The 20,135-nt window shown below is 39.2% G+C and overlaps 1 protein-coding gene across 2 annotated transcripts; it reads right to left on the minus strand.

Moving 5' to 3' along the window:
• Positions 1–1,375: 1,375 nt before the first annotated feature.
• Positions 1,376–12,732, minus strand: IL12B (interleukin 12B). Of its 2 annotated transcripts, XM_069869163.1 has the most exons (9): positions 12,666–12,732; positions 12,406–12,584; positions 9,904–9,985; positions 7,702–7,983; positions 6,444–6,561; positions 5,213–5,406; positions 4,253–4,398; positions 2,793–2,914; positions 1,376–1,666 (listed from the first exon to the last, which is right to left on the minus strand). In XM_069869163.1, the coding sequence occupies exons 3-9, from the start codon at positions 9,983–9,985 to the stop codon at positions 1,663–1,665; spliced, it is 948 nt and encodes a 315-aa protein (XP_069725264.1). In that variant the 5' UTR covers positions 12,406–12,584; positions 12,666–12,732; the 3' UTR covers positions 1,376–1,662. The 2 variants fall into 2 exon arrangements, with proteins under 2 accessions (XP_069725264.1, XP_069725262.1); XM_069869161.1 differs by lacking the exon at positions 1,376–1,666 and having other exon boundaries at positions 2,789–2,914.
• Positions 12,733–20,135: the final 7,403 nt, after the last annotated feature.

The following is a 20,135-nucleotide window of genomic DNA, read 5'->3' on the forward strand; positions in this document are numbered from 1 at the left end:
TTTTCAGATGTATTTATTATTAACTGCTTTGTAAAACAAGCACAGTAAATTGCATTATAGCGGAAATAAAATGCATACGCTTAATATTAATAAATACTAATAGCACTTGTAGCTAGATTATCAACGGTTTTCTGAAATATCAGATACTTCCCAGATTTCAATGTTTAAAATCTTTAAATGTCTTCGATTACCATTGGTTTCTGAAACTGGTAAAAATGGAAGTCTTTCATTAATTTTAGTGATCCTGTATCAGGCATTAAGTCTTAAATCCACAAAAATATTTTCATGTCTTTTGCCCCCTAGAAAGTCAATACATAGGTTGGTTCACAAAGTGTACAGGCTTCAACACAGGCTTTTGCTTCTTTCCAGACCTGGGTACTTACACTGTAAGCAGTTCAGAACTAGGACTTGGGGTTTTTCTCCTAAGTTCTGAGAAGATTCCTAGCACATCTTGCAGTACTAGAGAAATACTTTCAAAATTAACTACAAAAATCTATATTCTAAAACTCTAGTTTTAACTAGATGCTTAACATCCACATATAAAACCAGATACCAATTGCTCTCTGAAATATCAGATACACTGCAGTTAAACTGCTGAATAATTTAAGCTGCCTCGGTTTCAGTTGCAGATTCCTGACTCCTTATGCCCCGTGCTTCTGCCTGTGGCACAGCAGGTCTGAATTATTTTGATTGTCAGAAAATTCCACTGGAGGAGATGCACTGGGTACACATGGGCCACTGAATAAAGGGCCTCTAATGATCACAAGCATGAAAGACAAGGAGTTTTGTTTAGGAGGTGTTATAGTCAGCTACTGGCTCCCATTTCATTTCATGTTCATGAGAGGTGGCAATGAGACTCTTTCATCGCCCCTCATAGCTGCCTCCATTGCTTCCACTGCAGCTTGGGTTCAGCTGGAGACACAGGGCTCGGAGAGTGGTTGATCTCTCACGCAACAACCGTTTGCAGCGTTCACCAGCTGGGCATCAACATGATGTAAGCACTGACAGCTGACAGAATACAGGAGTTCGCATTTCTTGGACTCTGAACTTGCAATTCCTTCTTTTACTAAAACATCTGCCATCCACTTGGAAGACAAGGATTGCCCTGACACATGATACATAGCTGCCTCATGCAGCCAAGGTTTTCTATGCTGGTACATTTCAACAGAATAAATAAATAAATATAAACAAATAAATAATCAAATAATTAAACAATTAAATAATAGAATATTAAACTAGTTATTTCAAGAAGGTACTTTCCAAATAAATTAACGCATGAAACATTTGAATAACAACTGCCATTGCCTGAAATTGCAATTCATATTAGGTAAATAAATAAATAAAATAAATAAATGAATAAATAAATAAATAAATGCAACACAGTGATAGGCGGAGCCTACAATAATAGCTGATAGCAATGCATCAAAATACTATACATGTTAATATAACATGAAATATGCTAAAGATGCTATTCATATCTTGGTAAGTGAAACAAACTGCCAAATTAGGACCATATTAATGTATTAGAAAAAAAGGCATCTTATGTCTTCTTAATAGTTTCAAATGCAGAATTTTTCTTCTAATTATGCTTATGTTCTTTTGCTAATTTGTTCTTTGCTTTCTTTAGGAACATTGTGCCAAGCTCCTAGAATCTCTTACTGCTTATCTGTAAAATAAGAGAAAGAAAATTTACATAAGAATTATCTTTATTTTCCTCAGACCTAGATTTTTATTCCATTGCTCAATAAAGCTTTGCTTGCCTGAGCCACCTAGTGAAACACAACTACTCAGCTTCTGTAAAGGACTCAGGATAACAGAATGCAAAGCTGAGAAGTTCCTGTGCCTGATGAATATTAGGGATTCAGTTTCAACAGATGAGTTAGGCACCTGTCCAGCTATGGCCCCTGAGAAAATTTCCTTTGGTTCCCATTGGTGTCTATAAATGTCCCTGTACCAATGACATTGGATTCACAGAGCAGTGTCATCTCATTTCAAGTGTTTCAATGGGGCTACAGGTTTACACTTTTCAAGCGTGACTCAGAAAACTTGGAGGTCAGGGGTTTGCATCTATATCTAGTGGAAAAAAAACACCTCAAAATTACAAACAAAAAAAAGGTTTTATATCCTCCTTTGAAGGAGGCTATTTCCATATTTAATAATGCATTCTGACCTGGAAATCTAGGCTGAGAGTAATTTAGAGCCATCAGAGAACACTGATAAATTCACAGAAGACAGAAACAGCCATTCCTAGGACTGGCAGAAGCTGCCAATAGCTTTTCTTTCAAATAACAGATATCTCTTTCTCACTCCTGTTCTCATTTTGCTGGTAAAACCTGCAAAATTTGTCTCTATTTGGGTTGCCTGCTGTATTTGGACACTCATCATTGATTCATAAATATCAATGAACAGAAAGGGCAAAAAACAGCACATGCCACACTAGTAACACCCAAATGTTCATATTTTTCTTAACGAATATTATGCAATTGCCTAGTTAGGTGTAAAATTACCCATGTCCATGAACATCTTTTATTTTCTCTCTGATTTAAATGTGCTCTAATGCTTCCTCTTTTTTTTTTTAAGTGAATCATTGCTTAGACAGCTCAATACATGTACGTGTACATGTACGTGTTTATTATCTTGCAGTTATTCTTGAAAAAACGTTCAGGAGACAAAAATTATCATGTGGAAGTGTGAAATAAATGAGTATTTAAGAAGCAGAAGTAGTTCATAGACTCCTTACTCTCCTAGGCAGGAATCACCCTTACTCCTCCAGCAGAAGCTTTAAGTCTTACCTGCAAAGTGAAGACCACTCGCTCCAGGATGAGTTGTAGTAGCGATCTCTGGCCTGCACAGAGATCTTGTCTTTTGGACCAGTCATTGGAATCTGAAAATACTGCTCATCAGCGTCATAGACCTGTGAAGAGGGCTCCATCAGCTCGTTGGAAAGGTCAGGCAGAACACACAAGAAAGTGCCAGGCAGATTTCAACAAGCACAAAATCCCCACTGCTGGTCTGTCATTTCAACGGCATCGATCTTTGCCCGCAGATACTAAAGTCACGAGGACTTGTGAGACCTTGAGCCTCGGTAGAAACAAACTAAAACACCCACTTTCCACGGAAGTTAGTGATGTAAAGTGATCCAACCCCCCAAACTGATACAGTCCTCCAAAAAAAAAGAGATTTATTTGTTATTTGGGGTTTTCTCTTTTTCCTTCTTCTCCCAGCACTGGGAAAAAAAAAAAAAGAAAAAACCCAGAAGTTTCCAATTTTCAGTGCCATTGAAATTTCCTCTGAGGGCTTGTGGCTTGTACAAGAAACACAGCAGACTCACCAGTTTTTCTACCTAAAGGGATTGTACAAGACAACCCTACTGAAATCACGGAGTCAGCACTAGGGGAACGGCCCCATCTGCTGGTACAAACCTGCTTATTTTTTTTTCACATAGAACAAGTCCTTTAGTGACTTTGATTGACAAACTGGACTGATCAGCACATTTGTTTACATTTCTGATTGCTGAACCAAGGAAGTGCAGCACTGCTAGAGTTATGGACCTGCACTGTGGTCAGCTGGTTTGTGTGCTTCTTTTCAGTTCTGCTCCAGTTAATTTCTTTGCCAACCTAGGCAAATCACCATATTGCTGCTGTGTACCCTTTAGCGTATCCATGAACATTAGCAAATGAAGCAAAATAATTATATGATTTAAAGCTAATCGGTGTAGCAATATTTAGTTAACCATTAGCTTATCACTGTAAAGTGAGCAGCAAAGTCTGTAGTCTTCTCTAGTGTCCACAGAACTGGTGCCATGTGAGTCACTGAATCCTTTTTTGACATATGCCTGTAAAGAAAGTCAGAGCTATCCAGGTACAAACAACATACAAGGAAATCTGTGCAACCGATCCTAGACTTCTTGATTTGGAAATTGTGATTTTCCCACAGTAAGACCCACGTAACCTACTAATGAATTAGTAAATACTTTTCTCACGTTAGCACAGCTATGCAATGCTGGTCATGATTTCATCTCCTCAATTACATCAGGGTTGCATCCACCCCAGAGTGCGTTGTTTGGATCTTACTCATAGAACCGGGAAGGAGGTCTTTTAATGCCAAGATGAACCTTGCCACATTTGGGTCTCAGCACCCCCCACCCTTTTAAAAGTTTAATTCGAGCCCATGACTCTTGCATACTAAGCTTATATTTATTTACACGATCTGTACAAGCAAGAAAATTGTGTTGCAAGTGTTATATCTCTACCTGGATTTCGTGTTTCTTTGTACTTTCAACTTTGACTCTGAAAGTCAAAGGGAAGTAGGACTTTGGTGTGCTCCATGTTCTGGGATATGTCCAGGTCACTGTTCCATTTGTGGCCACATACTGACATTGGGGTGGGTCGGGTTTTACTGCAAGAGAAAATACAGAAGGAATCAATTCACATTAGCAGCATAATACGAGATGCTGGTGTGCTGCTATAGATAGTTCTATAGGAATCAGCATTGGGACCCTCCATGAGATTAAGAGAGGACTAGTCATGATGTGTAAGAACGCCTTGTATGGTTCTTGTGGAAAACTAAGCACACTCTCAGAGTCTTTCTGGGTAAGATCCTTTTCTTTCGCCTGAATTGTTGCAGAGGACTTAGTTGGACACAGAGGAACATTTTCAGACCCTGCTGACCATTAGGGCATTTAGCAAAACATCTGTTTCTTCAGGATGCTGGTTCATTTTCCTGTGCCTTGTGGCATTATGGTCACAACTGGTCCACAACTCAGGAGTTGGTTTCTGTTAACCTGCCCTGGATACTCATTTTAAAGAATGGATCAGGAGTAAAATTACATAGCATTAACCATTACCTGAGTAAATCTGCAGTTCTCAGAGAAGAGTCTGCTGGGTTATTGGCTATTCTCTGACTTCTCCCACATACCCCCTCCAAAACATGCCCATCTGATAAAGAAGGCTACAGAAGATTTTAGGAGATGTGGGGCTGAGAGGGTTGGAGGTCACAAGCTAGGGAGATGTTGACTCTTCACTTCCTCATCCTCTTCCAGACTGCTGCTAAGATTTGTTTTCCCCTGTTCCTGTAACTGGGGGCTTGATATAGATTTACAGTAGAACACAGAAGGGATTCCCAAGCTTGGTTTTATCAGCTATTATTGTTAGTTTCACTATCAGCAGCAAGAATAAAGCTAAGCATTAATAGTGATCCCTGGTCTACTCACCAATATCTCTGATGAAGAAGCTGCTAGTGTAGTTCTCATATTCCACGTCATCAATGACTTCCAGAAACATCTCAATTGGCTGGTGCTCTTCAGCAAATGGACAGTAGTTTTCTTTCTGGCACTGGGCTGTGTATTCAATCACTGATTTGTCAGCACGAGCTACAGGGCTGCTGCAGGTTACATCACCTTGAGAGCTGAATAAAGAACAGAGAAATGTACTGGAAGTGCTGGTTTGTTCTGAGAATGTGTTGCCACAATGATATGATGCAGTTGGTAAGATAATGTTTTGCTGTTGCCTGTATCATTTTACAGCTGTGCTTCAACAGCTGCAGAAACAGTTCAGTGAGAATTCTTACATTTTCAGAGCTGTATTACATATTAATGTAAAATCACAAAAAGCCTCCCTGCCTTAGCAGAAGGAATTAGTGTTTAAAACTAAGAGAAGATATCTCATTGCTTATTACCACCATCCCATGACAAGCTCTAGTATCTTACTTTGCTCCTTAGCCCTTTCCAAAACCTTGCTGAAAGAAATAAGGGAAAGTTAAAATTTATCCATTGGGAAATAAGTAACAAAAGCCATCTATAAAGTATTACCTGTTTCTATTTTTTTGCATTTAGCAAAATAAAACACTTCACAGTTGTATTTTCTCTAATGAATCAAAATGACATTTACTCAAGGATGCACTCCATGTTTTGGAGAAACCCCTAAGAGTAGTGGGAGGTAGGAAATCCCCACAAGGTTCCCCTCACATATTTCCCTCACAGGTTTCTGCAGTGTTCCTCAACAGAGACTTGTCAGTGGACATGTGGCTTTGGCAGTGGGTGCAGCCTCCCACTCTTTTAATTCCACTGGATCTGCTGCAAAGGGACTCAGTGCTATGATTGTTTCTCCTTTTGGCTCAACTTCCTCTCTTTCTTCTCTGCATGAACTCTTTTTTGCTATTGCTTAAGCTATTCTGTGGCTGTACCATAACAGCTGTAACGGTCCAGTGGGGGTTGCTCCATTTTCAAGTCTTTATTAATTTCTGAGCAACTTCCATGCCCTTATTTGTTAAGTTAGTCCCTGTGATGGCTCAAAACACTTTGCAGATATTCAGACCCTGGAAGTGGGATTCCTTGCCTTCTACATGTCCTCAATGGCCTAAAATCCAGGATCTCCTACACAGAGTAACACGAAGGAGTGTTCCGGCCTTACTATGAGGTTGTTGAGGAAAGTACAAGCTTTTACCCTTTTAGACTTCTGATTGTGAACTTTACATCTGGACTCTCATTTTCTGTCATCCATGAACATATGAAAATTCCCGAGTAGTTCTTCGCTTCGCATTTTAAAAACGTCTGGTTTGGCTCTAGATGGAAAAAGAAAGAAAACATGATTCAATTACTCTTTTGCCAAAATGGTCAAAACAGAGAGAAGACAGCAATTCAATAGATTTCTGTCTGCTCTGGGAGGTGGTGAGTGCACAGGCACAGTCTAATGCTGCCCATTGGGCAGCCACCTGTAGTTAAAAAGCCCTGTAACCAGAGTTAGTGGCTGAAGGCTGGTTTACAGAGAACCACATTAACCATGTCTACGTGGCTATTAACAGGAGCTAGAGCATACCCGCGTAGTTGCAGATAGCTATCAGTAAGAGATTTATATTGGCAAATATAAAATACTGTTCCTTTCGCAAAGAAACATTGCAGCTATTCAGTTGATAAACCTCTACATTTGTTACCCTGTGTGGTGGATAATCTCAGACCTCCACACACCCGTGCACTTGATGTGGAATGTTTCCAGCGTGAGAAATGAATGAGGACTCAGCTATGTTGTATTTAGTTTCTGCTGCCCAGCACTGCAAACTCTCAACAGCCCCATATTGTGCCCTAGATGTCCCAGACTGGCAGACCATCCTACTGTATCTGATATGTGGCTCCAAGAGCCTGAGAAAAAGCCTTGGAAATTCTAAAGTTCCTGGCAATACAGTGAGGGATGCAATGTCAGACAGATGAGTGAGGTTCATGCAGAAAATGCAAAACATTACAGGCTTGTCCCAGTGGATTGATTGTGAATAGAGAAACCCTAATGACAGCACTTAAAACCTGGGTCAGCTCCTGTTCCTAACAAATCACATAGCCCTGGTTTTGTAAACTGTCTCTTGAGTGCTTGGTCTGTGAGATGAAAGCAAGTCAGTTGCTCCCCCACCAGAAAAGCAGTGGTGTGGTATTGATATTATTTCATATCTAATAATTCCTACCATCTCTCCCTCCTATAGGTCTAGAGAGTCCTAAATTAATCCCATAGCAAACGGTCCCTATGCTGCTCATCAGCTCCACCATAGACACACACAAAAGGAATCATTTGCCTTCCGCTATCAATAGAGCATTTGAAGAGGACCCATTTTAAAGTGGATATTTCTCATGCATTTCTCCAGAGAGCTTCCTTTTGTCCTCCCAAAGCTCCAAGGCACAAAGCTGAGCAAGATATGTCACATCATCTTATGATGTACCTTTAAAGCTTTTCAGAATTGATCTTATCATTTGCCCATTGAAGTCAATTCTAGTAATAAGGAAGAACTCATAGCTGATGATTTCATGGGTATCAGCTGCCAGACAGGTGTAGTTGCCAGCATCTGGGAACTCTTTCACTTCAGCAATCAGAGTCTTTCCAGTTCCTTTCAGTGCTGTGTCCTTCTTCCAGTAAACTGGCAGCGCTTCATCAGATGTGTTACAGGTGAGCTCCACTCTTTTAGCTGGTGTCTCATTATTCCACTCTGATTCTATGACGTACACTGGACATTGCAGAGAAGGACATGTTAGCAGCTACTCACACTTAATAATGTGAAGATTAAATTGAACCCTTTCTTTCACCTCTATTCTAAACTGCTAAAAAAATTCTGACTTTCTTGCCCAAGGCCTCACCATCACCTGGAAGTCTTTACTGCAAGAAAAGGCTTGACCTAGACATTTACAGTGTCTTTAAAACCTGCTGATCAATAGGGATGACATTTTAATGGAAGACGTGACTTTTTTCATGTTCCCAGAGAATCTCTTGGTGGTACATAACCTGGGAAAATAGGCAGGTACCTTTGTTTTAAAAGTGAGGATGCCAGGACAAACTGAGCCCAAGTATTCCTCCTGTGGCCTTTGACCACAGAATGAATGTCATCTAAAACCCCTCCGTACTATGGTGCTTTGCTATGGTGTAAACCTATGATGCTTTGCCCTCTTCAGCATTACAGGTCTGTGTGTGAGCAATGGGAAGGAGGGGAGCTCTGGGTAAGTGGTTTGTATTCGCCTGTATCTGATGCCGTTTTCCATTTCCTACAGGGAACAATCTGTACTTCTATCACTCTGGTCCAAATGGAGGAATTACTAAGAGACAGGGAATCACTGAGCTACTGCAGAGGTGAGTGGTCTGCAACAGGGAAATGTGGTCTTCTAAATGCCGTTTTGTAACTCTGAAGTGCCCTGCTGGTCTTTCCAAAGTAGAAGACACCACATATCAAGATAATTTGGAACAATTGCTTAAAAGAAATATTATCTTCTCTTATCTGTTTGCTGCAGTTAGCAGAAGAACTTCACATACAGTTCTGTGTGACAACAGTTCTCAAATTTAACTGTTATTGCTCAGATATGCTACTGCTGTCAGAGGCTCCCCAACGATATCCAGTGCTCTCAGAGACTCCTCTAAATGCAAGAAGCGTAAAGGATTTGTTTCTTAGTGAACCGACACCATGGCAAGCACTCAGCTCAGGCAATCAGAGCTCCAGTGAGCTCTAAGACCTTTTCACTGCCAGAATGAGAGCTTGAAGACTTTACCACAAAGAAGAAACACCAAGAAATGCATGTCAAATGCTCAATCCAAAATAATACAAAAAGATGCAACTGCAGGAAGCTTGGAAGCTTACCGAGAAGCTTCTGGATATTTGAAGCACAGGCAAGGTACATTTTACAGATTTCAAGCACGAAGATTATTCTCAACACTGGCAAATATATTTGCAATTTTTCAGCACTGTGGTATTGCTCAAGGGACCCATAGGAAAAGTAATTTTTTAATGTAAAGATGTGGGGAAAAGTAAGTTAGTTACTTTTTACAAAAAAAAACAAAATCATTTGAGAATGCTTTTCTTATTTTGATTAGGGTTCTTTTTGGATGATTGCACTGAAGACAGCCTGGATTATGGAGCTACACTGGGTGAAGAAGAATAGCAGATTTGATAATCTGAATTTAGCCCAGTTTTCTGGTAAGTCATTCAAAAGGTTTGCCTATTACTGACCTGGATTTTCACAAATGTATTTGCATTTAAGTTAATTACAAGAAAAGTTGCATTAACTATTTCTAAGTTTTAGATTTTACTGTGAAATAATCTTTTTTGACAATTCATCACTTGTTTGTTTGTGGGCTGTTACCTAAGTCACAAGATACTGCTTCTGCTTCCAGACTGCATGATTGAAACTTTTGAAACAAGAGAACAGGGAATAGGAAATAAGACAGTTTCTAATACAAACATTGAGAATACAACATTTTAGGACTTGAATTTCTTCAATTGATACCAATTAGTTGGCTAGTTATTCATTAACAAATAGGAAGAACTTTGGCCTAAGACACTATAGTTAACAAATTCTGTACTTGTGGACACAAGGATAATTCTGAAATATCCTGGTTTCCTACAGTCACCTGTAGGTCTCAGTAAGTGAAGGCTGCTTACCATTTTCCCTCAGTTTCCACTGCGCTTCCAGAAGGGCAGCAAAGGAAAATAATGAAAGTAAGGCAAGTAGTAGGTGAGACATCTGCAGGGGGGAAAAAAAATTACTAAACTTTGTTGAGGATTATCGAGTGTACTGAAATTAAGCTCAATACTGGACACGATAAGAAAAAGACAGTCAGTTCCACTGATCTAAGAAACCTTCTCCCATTCTAAGAACACTTAGACAATATAGAAATTGCATATCAGGTTTGTACTAGAGATTTTGATTTTGTTCTGATTGTTATTGACACCGCAAATCTGTTTAGAGAAGAAATTGCAGAACTTAGAAGAAATTGTTGTGTCCATAGGTCTTAGCCCTTGTGCTGTCAGAAGCTCAGGAACATTCCCAAGTTCCTCAGTCAAATATTCCTCAAGCAAGAAAAGCCCTGCTGATGTCAATGAGTCTGATTACATGAATAAAGCATCAATGGACACTGAATTCCCGTCATACAAAGCTTATAAGTATATTCCTTGATTTAAGCATGTTAGTAGTTCAATTAAAACAAAGGATCGTGAATAAAATGGAGGACATGCTGAAGTGTTTTGCTGGTCTTCATGATCTCTGGAACAACAAGTAACAGCAGTGTCAGCGATGCAGTGAAGAGCTGATCTCAATTCTGACTTGCCTAGCTGGTAACGGTTCTGTTATCTACCTGAGGTTGAGAAATCTAACCAATTTTGCAAGCTATTTCAGGCAAAATTCCTACAAAATATAGTGCCACAGCTACATTTACAGAAGTGGCCAGACATGTATATAATTGGTGCTTATATACGTTGGTGTATATAATCGGTGCTTATTTAATTGGTGTGTATAATTGTGTTTATTTGGGACATATACATATATCCCACTTAAGAATATACGAGCATATAGGTGTATACACAACATATAAATATATATTTGCCCTGAATTCAAAATACAGCTACAGCTCCTCATGAAGCACAAAACACATTTGCCAAATATTGTAGTAACCACTAGGCGCATAAAACGCTTTAAGGACAGGTATTTAGATACGCTTTCAGACCTTTTTCAGCTGGAGAGTAAGCCAAATGCATAGGAATATGACTTAGAAAAAGAGATGGGTGAACATATCCTTCAAAGTCTATTCTTACTATCAGTGGGAGTTTCAATGCACATGAAAAACACAAAATTAAGTGGTTTGGTTTTTTTCCTCCCACATCACTCTTTTTCAGTGAAAGGGGAGTAGTCCTCCTGATTTCTTCTCATGTGCTATGAAACATTCTCATTTGGGTTTTGGAGGAATAGTATGTGTGTATTTCTACATGCACCAAATCTATTAGTCACTGGCAGCTTCTGCTATTATTAGCAGTCCTTATTCTTGATCAGAAGTCAGCTGTCTCTGGACCAATGCCAAGAGAGTGTGCCATCTGATTTTGTACACCACACAACACAGCTATTAATGGGAACAGAAGCTGCAAGTGTGGTGTCTGGGGAGAGTATCAAGGAGAGGAACCACCTCACATTGCATCTCAACTCAGAGAGAGGCGCGAATCTCAGTGAAAGGTCAGATGCTATCAGGCAGCCTGTCAGCAGTATATTAATCCATTAAAAGGCAAACATTCTTAGCTCCTGCTGATTTTCTACTGCAGATAGGATTATCCGTAATTTGTGAAGGAAAAATACATTTTTCAACTTTCTGAAAGATGCTAATTTCTTTCATGGTAACATAGCATTCATCACTATGCCTCATAAAACTAGTAGCTGAAATATCAACTAAAACTTAGAGGAGAAGGGTATAAACCATGCCTTCTTTTCTGTGTCAACCTTCCACCAAAATTGAAACCTTGAAAACAGAAAAGTTGCTCCTGATTTTAGGGAGAAGCTTCTTGATTCAGGTTTTTGATGAAAAATTTTCATGGAAAATTATTCAATTTTTAAAAAATTAATCAGAAATAAACACAGTTTCTGAACACAACTGATCAGTGCAGTTGCCCAAGCGCTTAATAGACGAGGACTGCCTACCCACGTAATGTGTTTCCTGTGACATGAAGCATGAGCTGCTGTAAATCAGCACAGATTCCTTCACTGAACACCACAGAAAAAATGATGTCAGAAAGGACCTCTTAACATCTGGACCAGCCTCAACCAAAGGCAGGGCCAAGTCAATGGTGTTGCATTTTTTTAAAAAAAAGAGAATGGTCTGAGCGTAAATATATATTTTTCGATTTACACATCCCAACAACATGAATATTGGCAAGATACACAAGATTATTACCTTATAGCATTAGTTATTCTGTTAGTTAGGTAGCAATTTGTCTATATACATATAGACACTATGTGCACTCCAGGCACATAGATGTATAAATGCTCTTCTGAGAAAAATGTCATGACAACTATGTAAATACACTTTAAAACACATAATTTTAAGTTTACACTAGTTTCATCTGAAGCAGCTGGTACCAGATTTGTCTTGCCCCAGTGTCAGAGAAAAAAGGAATACTCACGTTTTCTTGTGATGCCTCTTAGCTGAAGTTGTCAGGCAGGTCTGTTTTGTGATCTGAAGGAAGCAAAGCGCTGGCTCCCTTATAAATACTTGTAAACTCTGAAAGGGATGCTCTGTTTCACCGCAATACCACAGAATTGCAACACGTGGCTTGAGTTCCTTTTTTACATAGTGGCAGAGCTAAAGCAAAAAAAAAAAAAAGTTTGGGACTCCCAGGTAAACTTTAAAGAGGAAATGAGATTATGTGATTGTTACACTGACCTTTATGGTATCCAGAGGCATTTCTTTTCCTGCCTGACTTTCTTTCTTGCACTACCCGTTCATCACCTAAGGAAGAGTAAACGTAGACTAAATAAACTTCCAAAACTGTCTAATGGGGAATATATTATGAAGACAGAAAGAGAAAGTTAAATAAACTAAAAATATTTCTATCTGATAAGCACAAAAGATGTTACTACATGAAATAAAATCCCAGCTACCACATCAATCAGAGCTAGACCTAAGGGAAAACTGATTTTTAATTGCTGTTTTAGAATTGTAATTATTGTAATAATTGAGACTTAAGTCAACCAAAACCCAAACAATTAGTTCTGGCTCAGAGATAAAATTCTGAGATTGTCACATTATTTTAAGTTGCAATTTTAAAATATAACCTACGGTTTTTCTTTATAAACTGATGTTCCTTTTAAACCTGTAATCAAGCATAAAAAAAGCCCCGGACATAACATGTACTTTGAAAATGAGGAATAAGTTTCTATTTATTTTTAAATTATTTGTGAAATAGAAAACAATTTGCTTTATTTTTCAGGCAAACAAAAATTGAGTTTTTCTTCTAGCTTTGTTCCAAACCTGTATAGGATGACTGAAAAGTTATAAACAAGAAGAAAGACATTGCTTATAAACGCAAAACAAAAAGGTTTGAAAGTCAATCTGACATGCTTTAGGAATTCATAAAGAGACACAGCTCTATCCTATGTGACAGAGCATCCCCACAGCTGAGAATTAAAGCTATAAACTGGTAATCTAGCAACGACAACGTGGTGCTTGTTCCTTCTGCTGTAGGCAATGGTCTGTCATAAGTCCTTTGCGCAGATGAAGTGACACAAGCATCTGCAATGGGCTATGTATTTGGTGCCCCTAAATGTGGTGAGAACATAAAACAAAAGGAGGAACAACCCAAATTAGCAGTGAGACAAACTTTTGATGAATACCAGCAGTTCCCAGTACATGGGGTTCCTGCTCATTGGCACACGCCTGGAAGGCAAACAGCAGCGAGGGTGGGATGATCCAATTTGAAGGAGGGTTATTTCAGGGCTCTGGATTAACTGCGCTGAAAGCTTTACACAAATGTACAGTATTACCAGCGGAGTCTCTTTATCTAGTCATCCTGTTCAAAGAAACTCTGCTTGAGTAGGATCACACACACCTTTGGCAGCTAAGCTGTAACTCCCTCCCATCTGACAAAACACAAAACTAGAGTGTTGCGCTCTCACGCTGCCCTAACAGCTTCCCTGCTGAGTCCAGTGTACCCAACCTGTTACTCCAATGTCAGGAGTTACTTTCCTTTGCTAGATTCCACAGCCAGAGTTGGACAGGAGCAGAAGGAGAGGACTGCAGGCTATGAGCACAGCTTTCTGAAGAAGGTTTGAAGTGGCAGCTCTATCACAGAGGAAACTGCTCCCTTTAAATGCCATATAGCGAATCTGGATCAATTCATGACACAGAATTGACCAGCAACCAGTGAACTATTCATTTATGATCCACACCAGTAATCTAACAGACAAACCAAGAGTACTAGACACCACCAAAGCGTTAATTAATACCTTCACTTATCCCCAAAAGTTCTGATCTCTCCTTTCCACACATACACATGCCCTTACACACACTTATTGGAAGAATGCATGTGTTGACAAGCACACGTACCAACTCTGCATCTGGCTGATGCTCATTTTCCTCTCTTACATGATCATTTGGGACAAGTGTCTTCTCAGGCAGTTTTGCACCCTCCATTCCAGTATGCTATTTATATTCCCACTCCTCTCTTAACAGCTGTTGTTATCCAGATGTTTTGCCAAAGGTGGGCCATGTAGACATGTTTCTTCTGCCATTGTTTCACTGTTCAGAAAGAGAGAACAGCAAAGAAAGCATGTTAAGGAAGATGTGGCAGAAGCTGCTGGGGCACAGGCAAGTGAAAGGTATTCAAACTGTTCCAGGTGACAAAACTGACTGCTTCTGATCCTGGTCCCTGACTGCTTTGAGGAAGGAGGCTGGGCTGTGCACCATATTCCCTTTCATCTGCTTCTCCTTCCAAGGGAAACTTTGCAACAAGGGCAGGGAGGAAGCCTCAGTGAACATTGACCCCCCCCCTTTCTTCTTGTACTCTCAGCCTGCTCTAATTGCAGCCTCTGGGAAGCCCTCAGGGCATCTCTCCTTTCAAAAGTGAGAAAGACCCCAGGCTGAATCAAGCTCAGGCAAAGCTTTGTTCCCTTTTCAGACCATTTCCAAAACTCTGTGATAACACACATTTAGCAGCAAGCCAGCAATGACCAGGAAAAACCGAGAGCTGCTTTACGTCACTGAGAATATGGGGACAAATAACTTTACACACGTTGCCTACTTCTTTCTCAATCCATCTTACCTTATCTGTTTGCTTATGTCAGCCATGCCTACTGGCTTTTCTTTTTTCACTGTGATGTCACCAATGCATAGCTTAATCATCTGCCCAACCTGGTGGTAGTCTTTAAATGCCTATTCAGTTCTGAAACATGAATTGTTAATGATAATAGAAATAAATGCACATTTTCATGGTGTATGTTTGCATACACATGCAGACAGCCCACGTAATTGCCTTAGCTTGGTTGTTGTTCCAGGACAAATCAAGTAATACAGTACCCAAGCATTATGTCAAGAATCCCAGATGCCAGTTATGGAGCACAGACATCTGTGTGGAACTTCCATGATGGGATAGTTTGCTATGATCCATCAGAGGAATTTTTAAATATTAAAACATAGAGATTGTGAAAACGTCTTTTGATGACAGTCTGGTTTTCCATTATGAGCTCATATAGTCTTAAGGGGAAGTTTGGAGGAGAGCAGATTCTCTCCCATCATTTTATCCTACTTCCCCTATGACACTGAGAGAGAATGGTGGAAACTCTATGTCCATGTTTTGCTTTCCTCTAATGCAATGTCAACAGTCCTTTTTTTTGGCTGAAATGTCCCATTTGAAAATAGTTTTCCTTTCTTTTGAAGGACAGATGATTTTTGCTTTATGGAATGACACAGTTATTTCAACACAGGAAAAATCCTGTGTAACATTAGTAAAAGGAAAATTTATATGAAGTGTATAATTAGTATAATTCCTCTATATTTAATTTCTTTCAGCATCTGGCTAATTTTGCATGGGTTTGATTTGGAGATTAGTGCCAAAGATCAAGTTTTATTACTGTTACTATTAATGTAGTAGCAGTGAGAAGGGAACTCTGTTCTTATATATATATAATTCACTAAACAGTGATTTATGTGACTTCATTGGGAAACGCTGTATAATATTAGCATTCCGATGATCTTTCCTAAAAAATTCCAGTAATGAGCTACTATGTGGAATCACTGAACCAAGATAAAAGCTTGAGACAAATGCAAAAAAAGAGGGGGAATATACATTCCCTCTTCTATTAGATACAAAGAAAATCAAAGCTTTATACAACAGTGATTCGTTTGCATAACGACAGAACTAGAACAGCTGCCCAAGTTGAGGACTCTGGGTACCTCTCCTTAAATGGAGAGGACAGTAAGATGTTTACCACATTTGTGCTCCAAGCTGGTAGGCCATCCACTGCCATCAGAGTAGAAATTGCACAACAGCATTACCACATCCTGAGCTAATTAATTAGCCACTATCATGCTATGTAGCTAATCAACTTTCAGATCAGAGCTAAGTGTTGTTTAGTGTAGGGCTGAATGCAGGTATAAAATACATGTAGAGGTGAAGAACTAACTGGTGCTAAAGAAGAGAAGTGGGAAGAAGGGTTTGATCTCTGCTCCCTTCTCTCCCAGTAAATCCCTGTCAACTTGTATCTCATAATGCATTGGGTGTCTCTACACAGAATCTGCTATACATGCAGTCTGTATTTAGAGAGAATATTAGAAGTAAAAGAAGAATGCAAGAAAGAAGATAGTACTACCCTGCATAAGGGGTAAAAAAAAAAAAAAAGCAAAATGGCGTATGAAATTTCTAGAGTGGTTGAAGAACCAAATCACATTTTCTACAATAAGACACCAGAAGGTCAATGGGATTTGGATACCTAAGACTGTGATGCTCTTTTGGAAATCTTTCTAGTGACTCAGAAAATATGGGGCAGAGATACAAAAGAAAATGGTATCTCTGTGAGATTCATTGAAGAACTATAGAGATACCAGTCCTCTTTAACACAGGAAAGCACAAAAATTCCTCCCCTAGAGCATGCGCATGAAGATGGTTCATTGCTTCTTTTTAGGTGCAATGCAATGCAGTCCAGTGCAATGCTTCCTATTACATCACTTTATTTCCATCATAAATCTGTTGTTCACATTTGATGAATCTGATACGCTACATTCAACTGCAGGATTTAGATGCAAGTTGCTCACTTGACGTGAGGTTCAGTCATTTCTCGAGAGTGATGTTGCAACCATTTGAAATCCACTGTCGCCATTACTGAGGCCAGGGTATAGTGCTGGGGGTGGGGGAAATAATATATCAAACAGAAAGTAAAGGGAAAAACCCAGTAGTAAATTAGTGACTAAATTCAAGTACCATTTTCTTGTTTATCAGGCAACTTCCATACAAAGAGGGCAGGACACTTGATTTCTTTGCAATTCTAAAATTCTATATAGCTTTTTTTTTGGTTATTCATGATAAGTTAGTAATAGGTAAGGATAAACTCCTTGCGTAATAAATTCAGTAGCTGATCTGTGCAGAGAACCTCATGACATACTTGTGATTTGTCTTACGCTAAGAGGAATTTCAGCTGATTTAAAACATGATGGGGAAAGGTATGTAGGTAGGTAGAGAGATTGGTTACAGTTTTTAGAAGTGGTGATTGCTAGCAATGGATGTGTGAAGGGGGAATACAGTCTTTAAAACCCAGAATCACACTACTGAACTGCGATCAACAAGTCTACAGGAAACAACAGGAGCCTTTCTACATAAACTTGAAGAAGACAAAAGAGGCAACAACCAGTTTAGTCCACTGCAGTACTTTAGGTCATAAGAACATCCCTGAAAAGTCATCTTTACTATATCAAAAGCCACTTAATAATTAAGATTTCTCTGTTGGTGTTAGGATCAGGCAATGCAGGAAAACGAAATCAATATGAACAATTACTAGAGAGCATCTATTATATGGTCTGGAAAATGCTTTGATGGCATACTGCTCTTCAATTATTCCTTGGCTGCCGCTGAAGAAAGACCCATGCAGAGGAAAGATAAAGTGGAGAACTGTAGCATGACACTGAAGAAGAAATAAAACCATCTACCTTAACATTTGGTTGGAGAAATTAATAAGAAATTACTCTCAGGTTTTGGAATTATATTAATCATCTAAAATTAATCAAATACTTTCCTCAGACATTAACTGATTTTCTAGTATGAAATATTTGATTAGATAACATTACAAAAGATTTTTGTTGATAGGTGGGAATTGACTTCGTGATACGTGTAAGTTTTGTACAGGAAGTGAAGTGACGTACTTCTAAAGCACACACTTCAGACAAAGGTTTCAAGCAAGCGACCTTAAGCAAAGTAGAAGTAGAGCAGAAAAGGACTGCAAAGGTTAAATGTGTCTCCGAGGGAGAAAGAAACTTGTTATAACAACACCTTTTGCAGATCTTCTATATTTCAGGAGTTATTATGTTGTCATTGTTGTAGAATTACAGGCATTATTGTATTTTTAACCACTCATCTTTCACTTAACAGCACAGTATTTTAAGGATAGTTTACTTTTTTTTTTTGATTACTCTGTTTCAGCAACTCTAATAATTCATTTTGGCACTTGGATTTTCAGGCTCATAGGTACCTTTGATAGCTCAGATATGAAAGAAATAATTAGCTGCTTGCCCTGTGAGACATTGTTCTCCTTTAACACAATGTGAACTTGTTGCATCCCTATGGCCACATGCAATTTCAAAAGGCTTTATGAGGAACAAGTTGCTCATGATCCATAGAAGAAGGATTGCTGTTTCTGCCCTGGCTAGTGGAGCCTTGCCAAGTGATCTGCAGTTTTGGTGAAGGAAAGAGCTGAGGAAGAACAGTGCTGTTCATTTTTGGGGGGAAAGTGAAAATCATCAAAAGCACTGAAAGACATTTTGAACCACTCCAGCCTTTTGGCACTATATTGCAAAAACACACATAACTTTCCCAGTTTATATGGGACCCTCATGGCCGTTGTTTTCCAGCTGTACCATGGCTGGGATCAGGAAATCCAAGATAATGCCTGGAGTGTTAAGAGAATGACAGCGGTTAAAATTTCTCCCTCATTTAAATACTAAGAAATCAAGACATAGAGGAAGGGGACAAGGGAAGAAAACAGGTCTTTCTCCAGAAATGACCCAGGACTTCTGAACGAAATATTCCAGGAGTCAGAAAATATCATTGCCTTCTGCTCCAAATGCACCTTTCATTTTTTCCCCCACCTTGCCTGCAACATGTCTACAAAGAACAAACAAACCCTCCTTCTTACCCTTCTAATCTGCACACGCTTCCTCCTCTGGGGAAAACAATCTGTGCTATTACCAGGCTGTTAGCATAGAATTAACGAGAGGAGAGCAAAGTACAGCCAAGCAGAGGAGTTATTCTTGCTAGGAGTTCCATTGGCTGGGCCTAGGCTTACATAGCATTTCACAAGCAGATTTGAACCTTTCTTAAGAGGGCACATAGTTCGGGCTTGGCACAGGGCTAACTACTGCGACGCAGCTGCTGCTCAAGCAGAGCGGCTGATATCTGCGTATGAAGCACTCTATGGACACACATATATGTCAGTACAAAGTGTAATTGCTAGAAAAAATACTTCTGATTTCTAATTTTATTGCTATTTTGTCAGGGAAGCTGGATGTAAACTAAAGGGACGAATCTAGAAGAAAAGAGAAGTCATGACAACTTCTTATCTTCCCATGTAATTAATAGTGTGTAAATATTTATTTTATGCTAAAGCCTAGAGACTCAAACTGAGAATGGGAACCCATCTTATAAGGTATACCAGTAATTCATAATAACATTCAGTGTCCAGTCATGATCTAGGCATCTTATCAGAAAATTCCAGGTGGTGAAAAGATATTTTAAATTATGTAATAAGAGCTTTAACTCCTTCTATGAGTGTTAATGAATGAGGTCATGCAAGGCCTGTTTGGAAAGCAAAGATGTTTCACAAATAAACCACTGAAGCATCCCTCAAGTTCTGAAAGTCAAAGAAAATTTCTGCAATGACTCCAATGGTCGCTTTGCAATCTGACATTTGCTTCTGTAACTTCTGTGAATGTCAGAATTGCTGAGGTTGTGTTGTAATAAGTGGGATTACAGTATTACCAACTCTGAGTGCTAAAAATTCAGGAGCTTTGGCATGTGATGGTTTCTAGCAACCACAGCAGAATGGGGAAAACAGAGTGTCTTTGGATTGACAAATCCTCCCTGCTGTTACATACCAGGTAACAGCTGGAATAAACGTGCCCAGGACAGGCTACAGCCCTGCTATCTTTCCA

Source organism: Phaenicophaeus curvirostris, chromosome 15 (genome assembly GCF_032191515.1).
Source record: "Phaenicophaeus curvirostris isolate KB17595 chromosome 15, BPBGC_Pcur_1.0, whole genome shotgun sequence".
In the NCBI taxonomy this organism is placed as follows: Eukaryota; Metazoa; Chordata; class Aves; order Cuculiformes; family Cuculidae; genus Phaenicophaeus; species Phaenicophaeus curvirostris.

Coding starts and splice junctions, on each gene's coding strand:
- IL12B (XM_069869163.1), bottom strand. CDS start 9,985: ATGTCTCACCTACTACTTGCCTTACTTTCATTATTTTCCTTTGCTGCC. Junction 6,562..7,701: donor AATTCTGAAAAGCTTTAAAG/GTACATCATAAG, acceptor TTTTCCATCTAG/AGCCAAACCAGACGTTTTTA. Junction 5,407..6,443: donor ACAATCAGAAGTCTAAAAGG/GTAAAAGCTTGT, acceptor TTCTTTATTCAG/CTCTCAAGGTGATGTAACCT.